At 42.6% G+C, this 18,644-nt stretch overlaps 1 protein-coding gene across 5 annotated transcripts in view; it reads left to right on the top strand.

The window, feature by feature from the left end:
- The window catches only part of PLCL1 (phospholipase C like 1 (inactive)), a 182,858-nt gene that overhangs the window by 145,619 nt on the left and 18,595 nt on the right, over positions 1-18,644 (top strand). For all 5 annotated transcript variants that reach the window (XM_038142580.1, XM_038142581.1, XM_038142583.1 and 2 more), the window contains exons 3-5: positions 941-1,144; positions 10,795-10,870; positions 14,005-14,114. In XM_038142580.1, coding sequence (XP_037998508.1) covers positions 941-1,144; positions 10,795-10,870; positions 14,005-14,114 — 390 coding nt within the window. The remainder of the gene's footprint in view (positions 1-940; positions 1,145-10,794; positions 10,871-14,004; positions 14,115-18,644) is intronic.

The following is an 18,644-nucleotide window of genomic DNA, read 5'->3' as shown; positions in this document are numbered from 1 at the left end:
AATTAAAATTCTCTGAATTTGACTCAGAAACACTATTAATGTGCCTTCCAAGCACAAGTTCAGTAAAAGATCATGTTCTGGGGAATGCTGTGTAAATACACAGTTTTGGATTTAACTGCCTGCTGTCATATTTAATTAATGAGAAAAACTTAGGCATTGTCTGATTATTGGTTTTTTTTCAGCAAGTTGTGGGTGGAACATTTGCAAAGTATGGGTTATTATAATATCTTGCTTGGGTTTTGTGCATCTTGGTCACTTCTTGTACAATTCAAGAAGCTAAATGATGGGGGCATGTTAGCTGTATATCCTCTGAACTGATAAATAAATAAATCCTGGTGTGTCAGTTTTGTTTGACCTGTATATCCGGTATTGATTTTCTTACGTGTGACCTATGAAGGGGAAAGAGTGTGTGTATTTCTTTATGTTATGATAATGTAAGGCTGAAAACAAAGTGAGTTTTTCCTGCTTGCCTTTCCCATGGGAAATACAAGGTCTGTCAAACTTGTTCCTGCTGGAGGATGATAATGATGAGAGAACAAAGTGATTACAGCATCAAAAGCAATTGGAGTCTAAGCAGTTGGGAAGAGAAATAGCATTTTAGGCTGATGGGGATTTCAGGCTGATGCTAGGGACCAGAACTTGTCCCTGTTAGGGCTGGTTTGCAATGCAAAGTAGCTGAAGAGATGGCAATTGGGATGCCTGAGCCTGGGAGAAAGCTGGAGCTGGCGGTAGGCTTTGGGAAAGAGAATGGGGCTGGCAGGGAATTCCTGTGTGAGATGGAATCCTGTGGTCCATGGAGGGCCTGCGGATGGTGAGCAGCGGGATAGCACTGCCTCCCATCAGAGAGGAGAAGAAGAAAGGGCTGTCAAGGTGATGGAAGGCAGGGGGGACTGAGTGGTGAGTGGCCACACGTGCTGAAGTGTTTGTGTCCCTTGCCCAGAACGCCATGGTGTCGGTGAAGGAGCTGTGTGGGCTGCCGCCCATGGCCAGCCTCAAGCAGTGCATCCTGACCCTGTCCTCGCGCCTCGTCAGCAGCGACAACGTGCCCTCGGTGGCCCTCTGCATGAAGGACACCTTTCCTTACCTGGAGCCTCTGGGGACCGTGCCTGATGTGCAGAAAAAGGTCCTGGCAGCGTATGACCTGGTAAGCACTTCAGCCCTGCTACCTCTGCCTTTCCCCACTGTGGTGAATGGGGCAGGCTGTGCCCGCTGGCTCTCACATGCCCAAATGTTCCAGTTAAACAAACAAGGCTCTTCAAATGACTCGGGCTCTGCAAGTTGGCCTTCGGTCACCACAATGCCACACTGGGCTTTTTGTTATTGTTTCCTTTTTTAAACACCGTTGTGGCTAGCACAGGTTGGCATTCGAAGAGGACTTTGTTTACAAAACTAGTGGCAATTCAGCCTGTACTGGCACTGGTAGTCCTTGTCCTTGGGAAGCAGCAAGATTTGTGTGCTGCCCTTCGCTGGCCTCCCTGCAGCAGAGCACAAGGCCAGTAGATGGGGAGCTGCAGCATGGGAGCTCCCAGGCAAAGCTGAGCCCTCCCTTTCCCTGCGCTTTGCAGCAGCACGGTTAAGTACTGCCCCTGACCCTGTCAGATGAAGTGTTGCTCTTGGGGAGGGCATGGCAGCGTTGGACGGGAAGGTTAAAATGCCCATGTTCTTGCACGGGGAAGGAGAGGTCAGTGTGGTACAGGAATGCTTGCACTAATGTAGAGACATGAGCTAGAATCATTCCAGATGAGTGCTGCTGCTTGTTGTATGACATATGTCACTGCTGTGGGTGACTGAGCAACAGCTGTGCGTGACTTCCAGCAGCAGAAGTTGCTGTCACATTGTGCCTCTTGGGCCGTGGGGGTGCCCCGCTGCTTCCCAACCTTTTTGGCAGTCTGCAGCAACCGATAGCAAGATGCACAGTTCTGCCAGGCCTGACTGAAATAGTGCACTGTGGCAGTCAGGCTGAATCACGACTCATGTTCAGAGGACAGCAGGTTTATCTGCAGCTTGTGTTCATAAGGAATGAAATGGTGAATAATGCTGGGAGTATCAAATTGCTTCCAGAGACCCTGATGTGTTGCAAAGAGTGGTCACAGCTCTGACCAGCTATTCAATGTGCCAAATGCCCACCTCCTTCCCATCTCATTTTTTTTCTTTGTAACACACTATTCAAGGGAAAATCCGCTTGTGGGGTGTGAGAAGACACTGATGTTGATTAAAACAGAAATACTAAAAGTACTCTGAAATAACCCCTGGGTTCCTTCCAGAATAGTTTCTAGTACTTGGAAATGATTAAGTTATGGTAATAAAATGCCAGCTGTAACAATACCAGAACAAGGATTTGCAAATCCAGTTGATGGCCTTATTTTAGATGGAATCTTTCTGGAGTAGATTTGCTACATGGTCTCATGTCTTTGTGAAAGAGCAAATACCACATAAATAAGAGATTTTTCTGTCTTTGGAGGCCTGCTTAATGGAGTTTTACCAAAACGAACGTGTCATCTCTTATCTTTGTAATTATATACTGAAGAGTACACATGGGACTTTTCAAGGCCTCCTTGTACTTTGGAAACAGTTTTTCAATTTAAATAGGTGAAAAGCCTCTTTTGGATGTAGGCAGAAACACTTGTACAACTGTTTTAAATAATGGTTCTTCTCACATTTGTCTCCGATGGGGGAAGATGTAACTTGAATGTCAAGAGAGCGTGCAAACAGTTCAAAATCAGAGAAGAAGGGAGTTATGCCTTGCCTACACAAGGATTGATTTGAGATGTAATTCTGTAAGGAGAACATGATACTTTTTTTTTACCCACTTTGGCTGTGACTGCCTCTTACTTTTTCAAAACTATTCACTTCTGAAAAAGAAAGATGGATTTAATAAGTGGTTTTGCTACATTTTGGATATTTGCCTATTGAGACAATGCCAGCAGCAGAATATTGAAATCTATGTAGCCTTTTCTGTGTTTGAATAAATGAACTGTCTCTATCAATCTTGATATTTGAAATCACAGTCTGAGAAGGGGTTTGCATTTTCAGTGTTGACAAGGGGCTTCTCCTTGCTATATAATGACTTCATATAATCCAGTGAGTATTTCTTTTTAATATCTTCTTCTGCAAATGAGAACACAAGGAGATGTTGGTGGAAAGCAATATAAAATATTTTAGCTTATTTATTGATTTTAATTCAAGATATGCTACAGTTCAGCCTTTTATATTGTTGATAATATGGCTTCAAGGAACTGGATGCACAAGTCCTTGCTGCATGTCTCTCCACTTCAAAGCTCTTTCCGAATGAAAAGGCCTAAAAACATTTTTAAATGCGTAAAATAAAATCTGTTTATATTGGCCTGTCTCTTGTATGAACAAGCTATACTTCTTAACTCCTTTTACAGTAAAATGGAAAAAGTTTGACTGACCCTATATCTCATAGTGTGACTGCAGGTCTGCGTCACTCACTGGGCCCCACAGCACAGGGAGCTTGAGTGCTGGGCAAATGCTTCCTCACCACCTCTGAAAACACTACATGTGCCACATTCTTTGAAAAGCCTGCTTTGAAAATAATTTCTGATAAAAACAGCCCCAATGCGTTAGAATTTTTCCCCCTTACAGAAAATTGTGAACTGAATATACCTTTTTATTTTACCATAGAAAGTATAGACTCTGCCTGGGTGCTTAATAGGGCATGAACAGGGCTGAGGGTCCAGGGAAATGGAGGTGCAAGTGCTCAGGAACCTGCCACAATGTTCTGGAAAACAATTAACTGTCTGTTCCCTCCTGCTTGGCCTTTGTCAGCTGTGAGATAGACAAAGACCCGTTTGTGCAGTTTGTTTGTTTTTTCCTGGGCAATTAATTTTGCCATTGTGTTCTGCATTAAATATTTCCTTTCGAGAGAGACCTTATTAGAATAAAATTTGATAGGCTTTGTTTAAGGAACCGGAACAGTTTTTCAGGACTGTGTTTCCCTCATTTTATGGAGGCATTGCAGTGGTTTAGTGGAGCTGTACTGTTGGCCATGTCTCATGTATGAAGAAGCTTCATTGATAATACTGGGTTGTATAGGAGTTTCTGCAGAGGAGAGGAGGGAATAGGATTTGCCAGAATTAGGAAAATAAGGTGGACCGTTAACAATACACAGCCATTTTGAAAAGCGTGTCAGTGATCAGAAATACAGTGTAGAATGGCTAATTTTAATTTACAGCTTTAGTTGATTCCATACATAGAGCGTGCTGAATGGATTCTGGTCATGCTGTCGTTGCTTCCCACACGCACATCCTAGGATAGTGTACCCTGCCACTTTTAGAGTTGTTCTTCAGAGCTTTCCTTTCCCATGAGGAAGGGTTCTCACTCTGCCTCTACCTGTGTGCTCCCCCTTGGAGGTTGTTCAGGTGGGCAGCATGTGCCGTGTGCCTCACAACCTGTCAAATTAATGCTGGTGTACTTTGATCACACCTAGAAAGGAGTTACTCCATGTGAAGAGAAGGGATGGGGCCCAGCTGGACCTGACAGATGGTTGAATTATTCATTGCAAACAGTTATCCTGTGAAGTTAGGAGTTTTTTTTGGTTGAGAATTGTTTGGAAACAGATTGTGGTTACTGTGTCTGCATGATATATTCATGTGCTGATACAAGCATGCATGAACTCAGGGATGCTTGTGCACTTTGCATTTCAGTTATTGGTTAAACATTATTTTCCTCCAAGATCAAATGACTGAATAATTTGAAAGTCAAAAGCAATAAACTAGTGATAATAAATGTTCTTGGTTTTACCCAGTCTCCTGGGTCATGTGCATATAGAAATTTTTCTAAGAAAAATGAGACATCCAAGTTATCTTTATGTGTTTTCAAACAAGAAGTGTAAAAAAGATTGAACAATGAAGCTATTTGTTATATAAACTCACATTGACATTCATGTTTTTCTCTGTATTCAAGCCTTATCTTGCTATCTTGAAGCAGACAGTTATGGAAGGACAGGATGGCTGCAAGTACTGCTAAGAGATGCAGGGTAGTTAAGAACATCTTGGCCAACATGGAGATAGATTGGGGGTTTTTGAGAGGAGGTGTGAGGTTGCTGGGAAATAAGAAGAGGTATTTTAATGGCAGTGGTTTTGGTGACGTGGGTATTGGTCCATGCATGGTAGCAGAGTTTGTGTCAGGTGAACTGCTCTTTGTCTGCTGTTCTTTCATATTCAGTCTTTTTGGGTTTGTCTTGGTGAGGCATGACTACATTCCCAAAAAGAAAGTCCTTTTTCCCAGTTATTATGTAAATGCAAAATGACTAAGTAGATTTTTGTGAGATTTTTCACTGAAATTCATACCTCAGCTGGGATAGAGTCATCCCCAGAGGAGCATTTTTCACAATTCTCTAAGCAGCTGAAGACAAGGGATATTGCAGAGCAGACCATCCACTGCCAAAGAAGTGTCATAACTCACTGACGTCAAACACAGCCCAGCACATGAACATTGTCTTGAATTTGTATTTGTTTTAAAGCATTTTCCATCCAAAATTGGACACAGACTGGGAAAGTTAGTTTCTTTTTCCCCTTCTTATTAAGGAAAGTCCTGTTTCTTTCTCTGCTTCATACAATTATCTCACCCACTGCTCTTAAAGTTTCTTGCTCTGATTGCCCATGTCCATTAGTCACTTCTAAAACAGAACCAGAAAAGAGTCAAATCAGAATTCCCTTAGAGAAGGAAGTTCCAGCTGGGTACTTCAATTACACTGTTTTAGCATAAACATATTGAAAATTGACCTCTCTCTTTTCTTCCATTGCTCCTGTTGTTCTGTAGAGCACTGGTCTTCATGCACAGTTCACATCCTGCAGCAATGATTCCATATTTTCCCAGAAATATTTCTAACTGAAAACATCAAGTTGGAATTTAAGGTGAATTTTATGCAGTTTCTTCTCTAGTTTGTGTCAATAAGTTATTTCAGATGTTTCCAGCTCATGTAACCATCCTTTATAGCTGTTTCTCATGCTGGGCTGTTGCAGGAAAAGACTTGGATACCGAAGTCTGTCTTGAACTATACTGGGACAGAGACAAGGTGAGGGACAGAATGGTGGCCAGCAGCATTCTTTACCATGTCCTGGCACTGCATACCCATCTTTCTTTTCTTGCAAAACTTGCTGACACACAGTTGATGGCTTGGTTGTTTCTTGTCCCAGACATGTACAGGAAATATTCAATGCTAAAGGGAGTTCTCTTCAAATTTTCACGAGCTCAGTTTTCTCTTCAGCTGTTTTTTGAATTGGCTGTGTTTTTGTAACCTCTTTTATTTTTGATTGATGGTGGTTTGTTTTTGAGGGTTTTTTGTGGGTTTTTTTTGGAACCAGGCAAACCTCTTCGTTGCCAATGAAAGTCCTAGAAGATTGGGACAATGGCCATGAGGATGCACCTAAGAGAAAGCTTCCTTTTAGTCTGATGTTCAGTCAATTTCTGTTTTAAACTTTGGAATATTTATGAGTTTCCTTGAACTGTCCATTTTTTCTCATTTATCTTTCCAGCAGGAGCAGTTCTTTAATTTGCCACCAGGAGCTTTTCCTCTCTTTTTTTTTGGTCTTCTTTTGGTGAGACTGCTGGGTTAATTTCCTCTCTCCTTTTCAATTTATAGAATAATTCACAATGAAAAGAAGAAATTGGTCTTTAGCACAAGAGTTCATTAAAGTAAAAAGAACATTCTTTTGTTCAGTTTGTACTGATCCTGTGATTAAACTGCCCTTAGTACAGGCAATAAATAACCCTGCTAATTTCATGTGAGTAATATAATGCCCTCGGTACTAAGATACTTTAAATTTCACTTAAAATTTATGTAATTTAACAGAAGTGACAAAGTAAAGCATTGTTCTTTGTGTGAAGCACTGGGATTTAAAATTTTATATTCGATGCTATTCTTAGACAGTAAAGTGAGATAGGTCAGTTATGTTTTCAACCCTTGGTCTGTTTCACTTCCTGGGTCTCATATACCGGATAAGGAGAGAACTCCTGGGTTTGTGCCAGCTCCTGCTTCCTATGCTGTTTTTGAGAATCCACCATGATTGTTACAGAGAGCTTCAGGTGGATTGAGATGAATCAAGTTTATACTTCTTCTCTATACCAGAATCAGGTTTTGTGTGCTTTCATTCTTGTTTTTGTCTGACTTCCCCCTTAACCCTCCGGTTATGTTAAACACATCAATCAGTAAAGTTTATCACCTTCTTTCTGCCATAGAAGATGCAAGCTGTCCCAAGAAAACCTGCCAGCTTCAGCAGCTGATAAAAATTTCTTCCCTCCGAGTGGACCCAGATACCAACATCCATCCTCTAAAGGTTGCTTTTCAGTAAATGTCACTTGGATGCTCAGCATTCAGGAGTTAACACACTCTGGTGGAACACAGGAGTCCTGAGGGAGTGGGACATCTCTTGCTCTGTGAGAGTCACTCATGGAAGTGAGCTGCCAATTGGGAGCTGACATTAAACAGCATCCTGATGGGCTCCAGCCAGATGGCTGGGACTACACAGCTGCCTGGAGGGCTGCTCAGTGTGGATTTGAGCAGAGGAAAGATGCATGGAAATTTGTGCTGCAAACATCAGAAAGCTCACTCTTCACTTTTGAGATAGGCTGGTGGGTTTTGATATATTACTGGCAAAAGTGGGCTTGAAAAATCTCAGGCTGTCCTGTGATTTATGGGGTTGCCTTCCCAGCAGAAAATCTCATGGCCTTTCATGTTGTGTTTTTAGGGTTTCTGGTTCTTGTCACTTCTAGAAGAAGTAGGTGACATCCTTCAGCAGGTTTTTAAACATGATGGCAGCTGGAAAAGCAGGGAATGATTCAAACTGGGAAATCATGGACTCATTTCAAAACTAGTGACAAAAACCAAGAAGTGTATCTAGATGCCATGACCCTATGCTGTAAGTTTATTCTTGGATAGCAGTTACTTGCCTGTTAAACTCTTGTCTGTTTGAAACAGTCTGTTCTTCCAAGTGAACACCCTGGCTGTGTCCTTGCCCTATCTGTTCTTGCTATCTTTTACAGCAGCATTAGGAAGCAGGATCTTATCCCTCTGAAACTGAACATGCAGCTCTTGTTGGGGGCAGAGTCTGGCCTGTCATGTAGGGATATAGGGTCCTGCACACTGTGTTGTCAGAGGTGGTAAAGGTGCCATAGGCCAACCAGTCTTACCTCATAACTGGCTTGGATCCCATTATTTCTGCCTAGTGCATCATTTCCTAAAAGAACGTGTGAGGGAGGATGCCAGCTGATGAACTGAGGTTGCCCTTTAACCCTAGTTACTGAGCTGAGGAAGTCTGAAACCATTTCAGGATTTGTCATGGGACAAAAGCTGCTTATTTTCGTCAAGATTACTGCAGATAGGAAGATGGGAACAGGTTAAATTCTGCTACATGATCTATTTTTAATTGTTCGTTCTTGCTGAGCTGAAAGTAGTGAGACTTTGATGTTAGCATCAAAGGAGTAGAGGGTTGCTCTACCTACTCTGCAGTGAGGGAATATTGACATCCTAGTGCTACTTTGCTCTTAAAAAATGAATATAATACCTTCATGTCTGAGAATCCTTAAACAGGCATACCAGAAACTCCTGGGAGTAGGCCCAGTAGTTGCATGATTCTCGAGCCTGCTTTTTATGTGCGTGGTGGGATAATTTCCTGTGGTGCTCTTTCTCTCTCTCTCTCTCTCTCTTTCTCTCTCTGTCTCTCTATCTATGTATAGATAGGTATGTATGTGTGTATGTATGCCTGTGTATTTATAAAAACCTCACAAGTCACATTCTGCTTGAGGGATCTGAGCGCAGGAGAGTCTGACACGTGGGGTGTCCTGTACCAGCTTGGCTGCAGCTGACCTCACGGGGCAAACCTTGCTGCTGGGTAGGAAGCGCAGGCACAGACCCCGTGGGGACCCGAGCCCAGGGTGATGGCTGCATGGAGTGCAGGAGCCATGGAGATGCTGGGATCTCTTGGCTGGACTGGGCAGTGCAGGCACTGCCTGATGAGCCCCAGCTCTGCATGTGCAAGAGGTGCGCATGTGGCCTCTGGCTGCCTCTCCAGTGACTTGCAGGATTTTTGGGACTCATACTGTGTTCACTGCTCAGGGCAGCCTTTGGGATTTGTAGTTGTCAGCTGAATGGCTCCTTCAGCACAAAAGGATAATGTGCTGTGGTACAGAAAAGCCAGAGAGTGGGTAGAAATTGTCATTTCTTTCTAGATGATGAGTGAAAATATCAAAGAGCAAAAAAATCAATGTGATGCATGAACAAGTAAGTAATAAGAATGAAAGGCAAAGGACACTATCAAAAGTAATTTAAATCTGAGGCATATCCATGGGGCATGTTCTGTTAAAAAACAAATTTGCACTCTCTAGGTATATCAGGCTTTTTTCACTCTGCCTGTGAAGCTGATAAAGGATTTTGTTTTCCATGTTTTGTTTTTTATATCAAAGGAAAGGCATAGGTATTTTTGTTAAATGCAGCCTTAGTACATTTAATTAGAAATAAAGATGAGATGAGGAGCAAAATTTGGATCTAAATTCCTCCAGAATTTGGAAGTTTAGGTGTGACAAGTGGAAGTGTTTCTCATTCCTTGAGTCTAATTAAAACAGTAAGATGTGCTAATTTGCAAGTGCTAATTTATTACTGTTATGCTGTCTTCCAATAAAATCATTGAAACCTACTACTTGGCTTTTCATATTTAGCGTATTTGAAAGCAGGGAGGCTTTTAGCAGTTGTAGTATTTTGGCAAAGCTTTCAGGTGCTTTCAGGTGATTTTTCTAATTTCAGGGTGTAACATTAGGCAGTCACTCTTGTGTTTGCTTCATTTCTAATTGGCACTGCTCTTGTGCTGTTTGAGTTTGATTGAGGTTTGTGGTGGACATCCCAGGACAGTGAGATTATTCTCAGGCACAGTTTGTTAAACAGCATGTTCTTGCCTTCCCTAACAGATGTATGTACCACCTTTTGCAATTTCACAAAACAGAACAATGGAACAATATTCTTGTTTGCCTGGGCTTCTGAGAGGTTTCGGAGGCTTGTTACCATCAAAGGAGCATAGTCTTTGCATGTAGGGAGGCTCAGGAAACTTGTCAGAACCCTTCATATGTTTGCTGTTAATGGGCTGTTCTAGGAAGATGCCTGAGTAGGGAGGTCTCTTGAAACTTGCGAGTAGCCTTGTTGAAACTGCTGCTTTCGGTTTGTTTGGTTTTAGGTGGATTTTTTTTTTTTTGTTTTGTTTTGATTTTTTGTGTTGTCTTTTCTGTTAAACTTCAACAGAAATATTGAGGATAGGATAGGATTTGGCTCAGTTTCTCAGAGGAGAAACTCAAGAGCTACTATAGGTGTCTGAACTGTTGCATAGCCTAAAATCCAGCACAGGCCTAAATACCTCTGGAAATCAGCTCTATTCAACACTTGGTAACATTTTTAATAACCACCTGTGTCAAGGACTATACTTACTTCCCCTTTTAAGAAAACACCAGTTAGAAAGGGCTTAGTTGAACATAGAATTAAGTTTGTCTGCTAAATCTGTTTTCTTCTGAAATCACTTGTGTTTCCTTCCTGTTGTTTGCAGTGGTGTCTCACGGATGTAAAACAACTGTCCATTAACTTTTGGAGCACAACATTTTCAGAGCAACTGATAATTAACTTGATACAGATCTGGGAGGCCCCCATAGGAAGGAAGGATTCAATATTTATCATATCTCTCTCAGAGCAAATCTCCTCTCCAGTTTCAACCTTTGTACTTTCAGTGTGTTAGATGTTGCAGGAAACCCTAGTAATGCTGATTTTTTTTCTTTTTTTTTTTTTTTTGACAGATGATTCAAGAGAGCAGGGTTCTTATTGAGACGGCAGACACCACTCATGACAAGATTGTTCAGTGCCAGAAAGCAGGTAATCCGTTTATAGTGAGCAGTTCTGGGTGGAAGATAGGAAATAATGTGCCATAATTTACTTACAGTTTGTGACTAATACAGCATTTTTCACCTGGATGTAAGTGAGCATTTTGGTCTTTCTCTGGCATGCTCTACCCTCCTGAAGGCTCATCTTCCAATAGCAATGCAGGTGTTGGCTCAGACAAAAATACTCAGCTTTCACCTTAGAAGCTATTTCTCCATCTGCTCTGCAGCTCTGAACTGTCTGACAGCATTTAAATTAGTCAAATGAACCAAAAAGGCACTAAAAAGAGGGGGGTGAGAAGGCATGGTGCCTTTACTGAGTGCATTCTCTAGCTCAGTTTTCCCTTTGAACACAGGGCAGGCAAGAGGTTTCTATACCCACAGGACCACAACAATTATAAATACTATTGTTTCTGGTAGGCATTTTTGAATTTGGCAAGTGATGCAGGCTACAGCCATTTCCTTCTATTAAATGTAAATAATGAATGAAACTGCTGTCTTGTAGTTAATACTTTAATTCATCTTTTTAATTAGGAGAAACTGGAAGCTGTTTCAACAGTAGCATTTAATTGATTTCATGTGGTGCAAGAGCAGGATGGAACCCAGTCTCTGCTCTTTAGCCATGCTGGCGTTGTGGTAGCAAAGGGACAGGAGGCAAGTGGCCACATCTGGCTGGAGGTCGTGGGCCTCATCGTTGGGACATGCCTTGGGTTCTGTGTATCTGCATACACAGCATAAAATTCCTCTGCCCAAAGCCTTCATCATGTGCAGAGGGTTAAGGAAAGGGACAGTAACAAGGAAATGCAGCACCAGGAGCGTCTCTAGAGGGTAAAATTTAAGAGCAATACTTAGCACTAACCTGTGCAGACTCTCAGCAACATCTTTCTGCTAAGTTTGATCTGTGCAGAGAGAAGAACCCATGACATTTGCCTGGGCACTGGAGTCTTTGTGAGCAGGAGATGTGTATGGAAAATACCATGCAGTACCATGCCACCACACTGATTTTCAGAGTTTCATGCAGTTCCCCTCTCCTTCCTTCCCCCTGGAAAAAAAAAAATTCAAGTGTGTTCAGTTTGCTGCTGCATCTTCTTGTATTTTCATTTTTGTTTGCTCTATTACCCTTAAAATTTCTGATTGAGAAGGCAACTGGAGAGATAAGAAGTGCTTCTTGGAAGCCGTGGGATTTAGAGAGAGGAAAGGACTAAGAGAAAGAGATCCCTCCCTGTGCTCATTTGCCAATTAGCTTGTTGCAAATGTTACCCAGGCAAATTTTTATCTAACACTTTAAATGTGGCGAGATAGAGCACTCAAAATTAAGAGGTGTCAGAGGTATAATTGCCTGTGACTTTGTCCTTTACCTCACCCCAGTGCTGCTTCCTTTGAACATGTGTTCCACCAGACCTCTGCTTCATAGCCTGTTTCGGTGTGGGTTCTGTGTGCCTCAGGGTCCTGCTGCTCTCCCAGACTGGTTCTTGTGTGACTGGTTTTTTATTGTTGTTTTTTGTAAATGTGCAGGCTCAGCCCAATGCACAGTGATCAGCAGCAGCCTTGGGGGACTGACCCCACTAAAAGCTTTGCTGGCGTTGCCACCTGCAGCCTAACAAATGTTTGTGGCTCCCTCTTTCTGGGGCAGTGCTGTATTCAAGTTACAAATGGAGAAGTGAGGTCCAGAGGGAAGAATTACTAAAAGGATGCTGCTTGAAGGCAGGGCTGTCCACACAGAGCTAAGATCCATTAGCCTTCTTATGCTTTCCCAGGATAAAGCAAGTAATTTGAAGATTTTCTTTTACTAATTGAATTTAAATGATTTGTAAGTCAGTTGACATGAAGCACACCTGCAAGGAAATCTTGCTTGGGGTGCAGTTATTTAGATGGTTTTCCAAAGGATGTACTGCAGGAGCTCTGTTAGCCTTGACATGCAAAGCCTGTGAATGGGTGAAGTTTTGGAATATAAACAATAGAGAAATCTTGCGTTGTGTGGGGTTGAACAGTCTCAGTGTTTTTGAGCTCCTGGAGTTGGTATATGGGAAGGAAAACCAATGTTAGTCTTCCAGGAGTGCTTTGGGCAAGCTGTGCTGAGTGCAAGCCTGCCTTGGACTGTCCTTCAGCAACCTGCCAAGCTGCCTCTGCATCTACACTGGACAGATGTTCTCTCCACTGGCATTTCTTTGATGCCATTTCAATGAAGCTCGAATTCGTGAGTGACATTTATCCTAAAGTGTTAAGGGAGGGAGAGCTATGAAACAACTGGAGCTGGAGCTTGCTTTGTTCAGCCAGGATAGGCTTCAGATGCTTTGGAGTTATTTAGTGCCAGTTTGGCCTTTGTGAGGTACAAATTAAGGGAAGACAAGCAGCTCTTTTCCATTTTGTCTCTCAATCTACACCAGACTCAGAGAAAGGGTTGCATACACTGTGCAGATATCGTGAAATTGGTGGGCTAATTGGATACCTTAAGATTTTTAATTTGCTCCCAGATTTCCCAAATTTTTGTTTGCTCTATTACCCTTAAAATTTCTGATTGAGAAATGTCTGCAACAGATCTGCAGACATTTGCCACAGAAACTAGCAATGAAATGCAATAGGGCTGTGGTTGGAAGTCTTAGTTCTCCATGCTGCAGGAGTCACAATCCTGTGATCAGAGTTATGTGCTTCTGATGTAATTTATCATTGTGGAGTACAAGGGCTTTTCTGTATCACTGCTTGAGATTAATGAGGAGATGTGCATTGGAGCCTGCATTTGCTGTGCTGAACAGGTATCTTGCACATGTGTCAGACAGCCTTCCAAGGTGCAAAGTCATCAACTCAAGGAGAGTAACAAGCAACTGCCTTTTGTTGCAGTATTGGCAGCAGTGCTGGCTGCAGGCAGAAGTGCTGGAGGAGTGTCTGTGCAGGGACCAGTGCCTGTGTGGAACCCCAGCACTGGCAAGGAGAGCCACAAACCAAGCGGAAGCACAGCCCCAAAACTGTACATGGCACCTTTATTCTGGAACATGTTCTCCCAGGATGAAGAGGGGGAAAGCACAGAAAGAGGTTGTAGGAAGTCGCAGCTGCAAGACTGAAAATGCTCACTCAACATTTTTATGGGAAAATCAATTGTGCATTGAGTGATGTGGAAATCTGTGGTTTTAGGAATGGAATTCCATGAAGAGCTTCATAACCTTGGGACAAAAGAAGGTTTGAAAGGAAGAAAATTAAGCAAAGCCATTGAGAGTTTTGCATGGAATATCACAGTGCTGAAGGTAAGCATGGAAAGTACCACCTCCTGTGTCACATTAACTCTGTAAGTAAACCTTTGCTCTTTTAGCTCCTCTGTTTGTACATCTTACTAAGATGTGTTTTTTTTTTAATGGGATGTATCAATTACCCCCACTTACAGATATTTATCAAATATATCAATTACACCTCTGATTTGGAAGCTGTGAAGAGAATTTATCTAAGCCTTGAACAGAAGAGGAAAGATGGCTTATGGTTTGTATGATCAGGAACATGGGTTTGGTTGTCTGTTCTGCCCCATGCACCCTGAAAGTGACCTCTTTGAGGCCACTGTGTGTCAAATACTTCTTTTGTAAAATGAGAACTGGAGCATCTCTTTGGGAAGGGACAGGGGCAGGAGGGTCTGTCAAGAAAAAACATGAGGAATATTGTAGATCCAGCAGGATTATGTTTCCAAAGTGGAGTGCTGTCCAAACAGCCAAAAGGAGATTTTCACCCCTTCATGGTGGCTGTGCAGGGACATTCCACGGGGTGAAGTTGTTACTCGCTGGGCCTCAGCCACTGGCTTAGCATCAACCAGCCACAAATTGTCATAGCAGCTGTGTGGCTGAGCCAGGGTGAAAACAGCTTGGGACAGCCAGGGATGGAAAGAGGAGAGGATTTGGTGGAGCCACAGCAGAAGACAAGGAGAGGGCCTGAGCCAAGCATTTAGGTTGTTAGCATTCGACTCACACCTTTCACAGCCTCGTTTCCCACCTTGCTCTGATAGTTCACACTTCCCTTTGCTGTGTCCCAGCTGCTCCCTTGCTCAGCTCCCAGGCTGCCCTGTCTGGCAGCATCTTCCTGTGACCTCCCAGTGCCTTTCCCTTTGCTGAAATCCCAGAACAAGCCAGTTCATGAAAGGGAGTTTTTACTAAGTTCCTCATCAAATATACCCCTAAATGTAGCATGCAACAGCAGTAGGACAGGTATGCATCACCATTGTGGTGCTGGAAAGAGCCCTTAACAAGCCTTGAGCAGGAGAGGGAAAAAGGAATGGGGAAGAGAGAGGCTGCAGGGCAGAAGTATGTGGGAGAGGCCATTGGTGGTAAAGAAGGGTTAGAGAAGACCTGGAACACCCGTGGTTTCCTGCATACCTTGATTCACCATGAGAGAGTGGAAAAGTGAGGAATGGAGTCAGTGTCAGCTCAGTTAATGGGATCTCTCATGAAGAGAAAAGTCAACCAGTTCAGAGTTACAGACTTAAATAGATAACCTATTCCACACAGAGCAATTGAGGTTAGTAACTGGAGTCGTTCCCCCCTCCAGCCCCAAAGCACACTAGGCAGTTCTGAACGTTAATTTGAATATCTTTTGCTGTGTTAGGTAAAATGAATGTCTAATGATCAGAGTCACTCTAAATGTTTTGATTTTTTAAATGTTTGTCAAGTACGAAGTTTGCACCTCTGAGGGTGACCTATGATTAATGAATGTACAAGTAGGGTATCAAAGAAACAGTTTCCATGGAAAATAATTGCTGCCTAGCACATATTGTCAACTTACTTAAAAGAGCTTTTAAAAAATTTAGTTAAGGTCAAGGAATAATTTACTTGTTTCATTTGTAAGCCACAACTTCTTTTCTACCTTTCTCATACAATAAAATATTAACAGAGTTTGTGACAACCATCCATGAAATGCGCATGAAACATCTTTTCATTCTGACTGAAGTCCAATTCAGAGGTGACTTTAGAAAACTGGGAATGAAGTTGTGCCTCGTGTGTGATATGAAACCATCAGTAATTTTTCTATCATACTTTTTTTTCTTTTTTCCCTTAAAAATGCTGTCTTTCAGTGACCTTGCCCATAACAAACCTGCATCTCCTCTTTAGGACTAAGTCCTCTCAGTGCTGTGAGAGCCACTCAGGAGGATTTGGCTGGATGAGACCGACAGCCCTGCCCCACTCAAGCCATAGGTGTCCTCCCTGTGTCCAGGGGCAGAGTGGGCATTACAAATATATTTCACTAGATGTTGTTATAGGGTTGAAGAAAAGGAAAAAAATATCCCCTAACATCTCCCAAATGCATCAGCTGCTTTAGGTGAGGTGAGTGAATGGCTGGTGAGAGAAAGCCTCTCTGTGTGCTCAGGGTTGTTGGAGGCAATTACATCACGTGGCAGGAGTCAGTTTGTGTGAGGTGCCTGGGAGCAATAGCAGGTATTATGTTCTTGTGCTGTGAAATGATTAATAGTCTTTTCCTAGGCTAGTGGAGCCAAGGCATATTTAATTAATGTGTTTCTTTATAAAGACTCATTGCAGTAGGTAAGCTTTGAATAAAAGAGGAGATGCAATAAGAAATTGCTACTGGCAAAATCATTAAATAGCTACAGACTGCAAGATTAAAGTGTATTTTAGAAAAATCCCAACTGTGGTCATTTGTCATGTTTAAAAATGCCCTGGGGTACTTTTTAGAGGTGAATCAAAATAGTATGTCAATTTCTTCCTTAGTTTATATAAACTTAATTACATATTAGTAATACCCACTATAAGAACAAACTGTTTGCCAGAAGGTAAAAATGTTACTAAAAGAAAGGATGTTATAACTTGGTGACACTCTAACTAGTCAGCTTTGACATCAATATTTATAAAATGTTACATCTTCCTCTTTTGGTTCCATGTTGTGTAGAACACTGTCAGGTTCACAGTCAGTAATACTGAGAGGCATAACTTAAGTACACTAGACAGAAGAATCATGCTCTCACAGCAATATTACAGGAATAATTTAAATTTATTTTAACTTTTATTTCCATGCAGCACCAGCTCTGTGTCTTTGTTTTCCTCTCTGTATTTAATTGAGTGCCAGTAGAATGCAAAGGTAGTGAAAGAAGTTTTGTGTTTACCCCCTCACAGGGGCCATGGTGTTAGGAACCCTTAATTTCACCCTATGAGGCACACAAAGCTGCTCAGCTCAGCTGAGGCAGTTGTTCTGGTGTGGCCCTCCCTTGTCACAGAAGGTCATTATTAATTTTCATAAGGTATTTGATGTTTTTAAAGCAGGTGACTCCCCCTTTCCCAGAGCAGAGGCTTTTATGTAATTGCGTGGGCTCGTGTTTGTTTCTCCCCAGATGCTGGTGCTTCTCCTGCCTGCCTGGCAGGGCCACCTCTGCTCTGGTTCCTGGGGCTGCTTTTGCAGTGAGCTCCTCCTGCCTGTGCTGGGAGAGAGGGGAGCACCAGAGCCTGGAAGGCAGAAGCTGAGAAGCCTCCTTGGGGCAGTTCTGACCTTGAGCTGATGAGTCCTGAGAGCAGGGATATAACCCACCCCTGCCCTCAGTGCTGCTGTGGAGCACTGGGTGGTTTTCAGGTCAGGTACATGTGGGTGATGTCCTGCAGAGCCAGGTCAGGTCTGCTCCTGTCCTTCTCAGCACAGGACAGGGCCAGCTGCCACCTCTCCTGGGGCTCTTCAGCCCGCTCCGTCTGCCTCTCCCATGGGATCTTGTACCAAGCATTTTGTGGTAACTGAGGCACTCTTAGCATCTGTCACATGAGCAAACCACTGACTCAATGACTGCTGTATGAGGTTTTGAGAATGTTTTAGGGGAAAAAAGTTGTAGCCTGCAAAACTACTCTCCTTGCTGAGGAAAAACTGTCACAGACTGCCAGGAGGTATTTACTTGAACAGAGAAGTGGGGATCTGCCTGAGTCCCGAGAGCCTGGCAAGTAAGTCAAAGTTTGAGTATGTTGACAGTGATTCAGATTAACTGCTCTCACGTGGACATGCTTTGACGGCCTGCAGACAGATTTTTCTGGGCTCTTCGTGCTTCGTGGGTCAGCGCATACAAAGTCTAGAAACAATACCAAGAGGTACTTGTATGTTGATGGTAAACATCCAGATAGTTAATATGCCAACGTGCCTGCTTATTTAAAGACAAAACATGGGAAAAAGAAGATAAAAGTGGTGTTTACTGTTTTGGTTTTCTGCTGAAGGACAAAAGACTCAAGTGTTTGATTCTAGTCTGCTCTGAAATGCACATCTGTTTTTAAATCTTTTCTTGCTTCCCATGATAAGATTTCGCCCCTTCTGTCTTAAGTCTGTCTGTTCTGTCTGACTAGGACTCCAACTATTAGTGCATGACACAAGACATCAAGTGGTTACATTTTCAGGGCTTGTTTCAGCTCTCACCCATGAGTCTATCTGTTAATTATCCTGCATTTAAATGAATGTTGATTAGCTATATCCAGAGAAGTCTGTCAAATGCAGAAGGCTTACAATTATTAAATTGCTAATGCAGTTCTCTCTTTGGGGGAGGCCTCTACAATTTTACAATGGGATTGTGATCAATGTTAGCTCTAGCGTATGTGATTTTATGCAGCAGAACTGTGCAGAAATGGCACTTTTGCAGGATGATGTCCTTCAGTTGTTTGGGAGACCTGCAGCATCCCAGACCCCTCACTTGGGTGGCAGAGTCCCAAATGCACACTTTAAGGCTACTTGCAGAGATAAAAGCGAGATTTCTGACAGATGTACGTACAGACTGCTTGCTCTCACCTAAACTGAGGCAAATTTATCATCACTATAAGGTA

Source organism: Motacilla alba, chromosome 7 (assembly GCF_015832195.1).
Source record: "Motacilla alba alba isolate MOTALB_02 chromosome 7, Motacilla_alba_V1.0_pri, whole genome shotgun sequence".
In the NCBI taxonomy this organism is placed as follows: domain Eukaryota; kingdom Metazoa; phylum Chordata; class Aves; order Passeriformes; family Motacillidae; genus Motacilla; species Motacilla alba.
The sequence above is the reverse complement of the archived record's forward strand: the minus strand, read 5'-3'. Positions and strand labels throughout refer to the sequence as shown.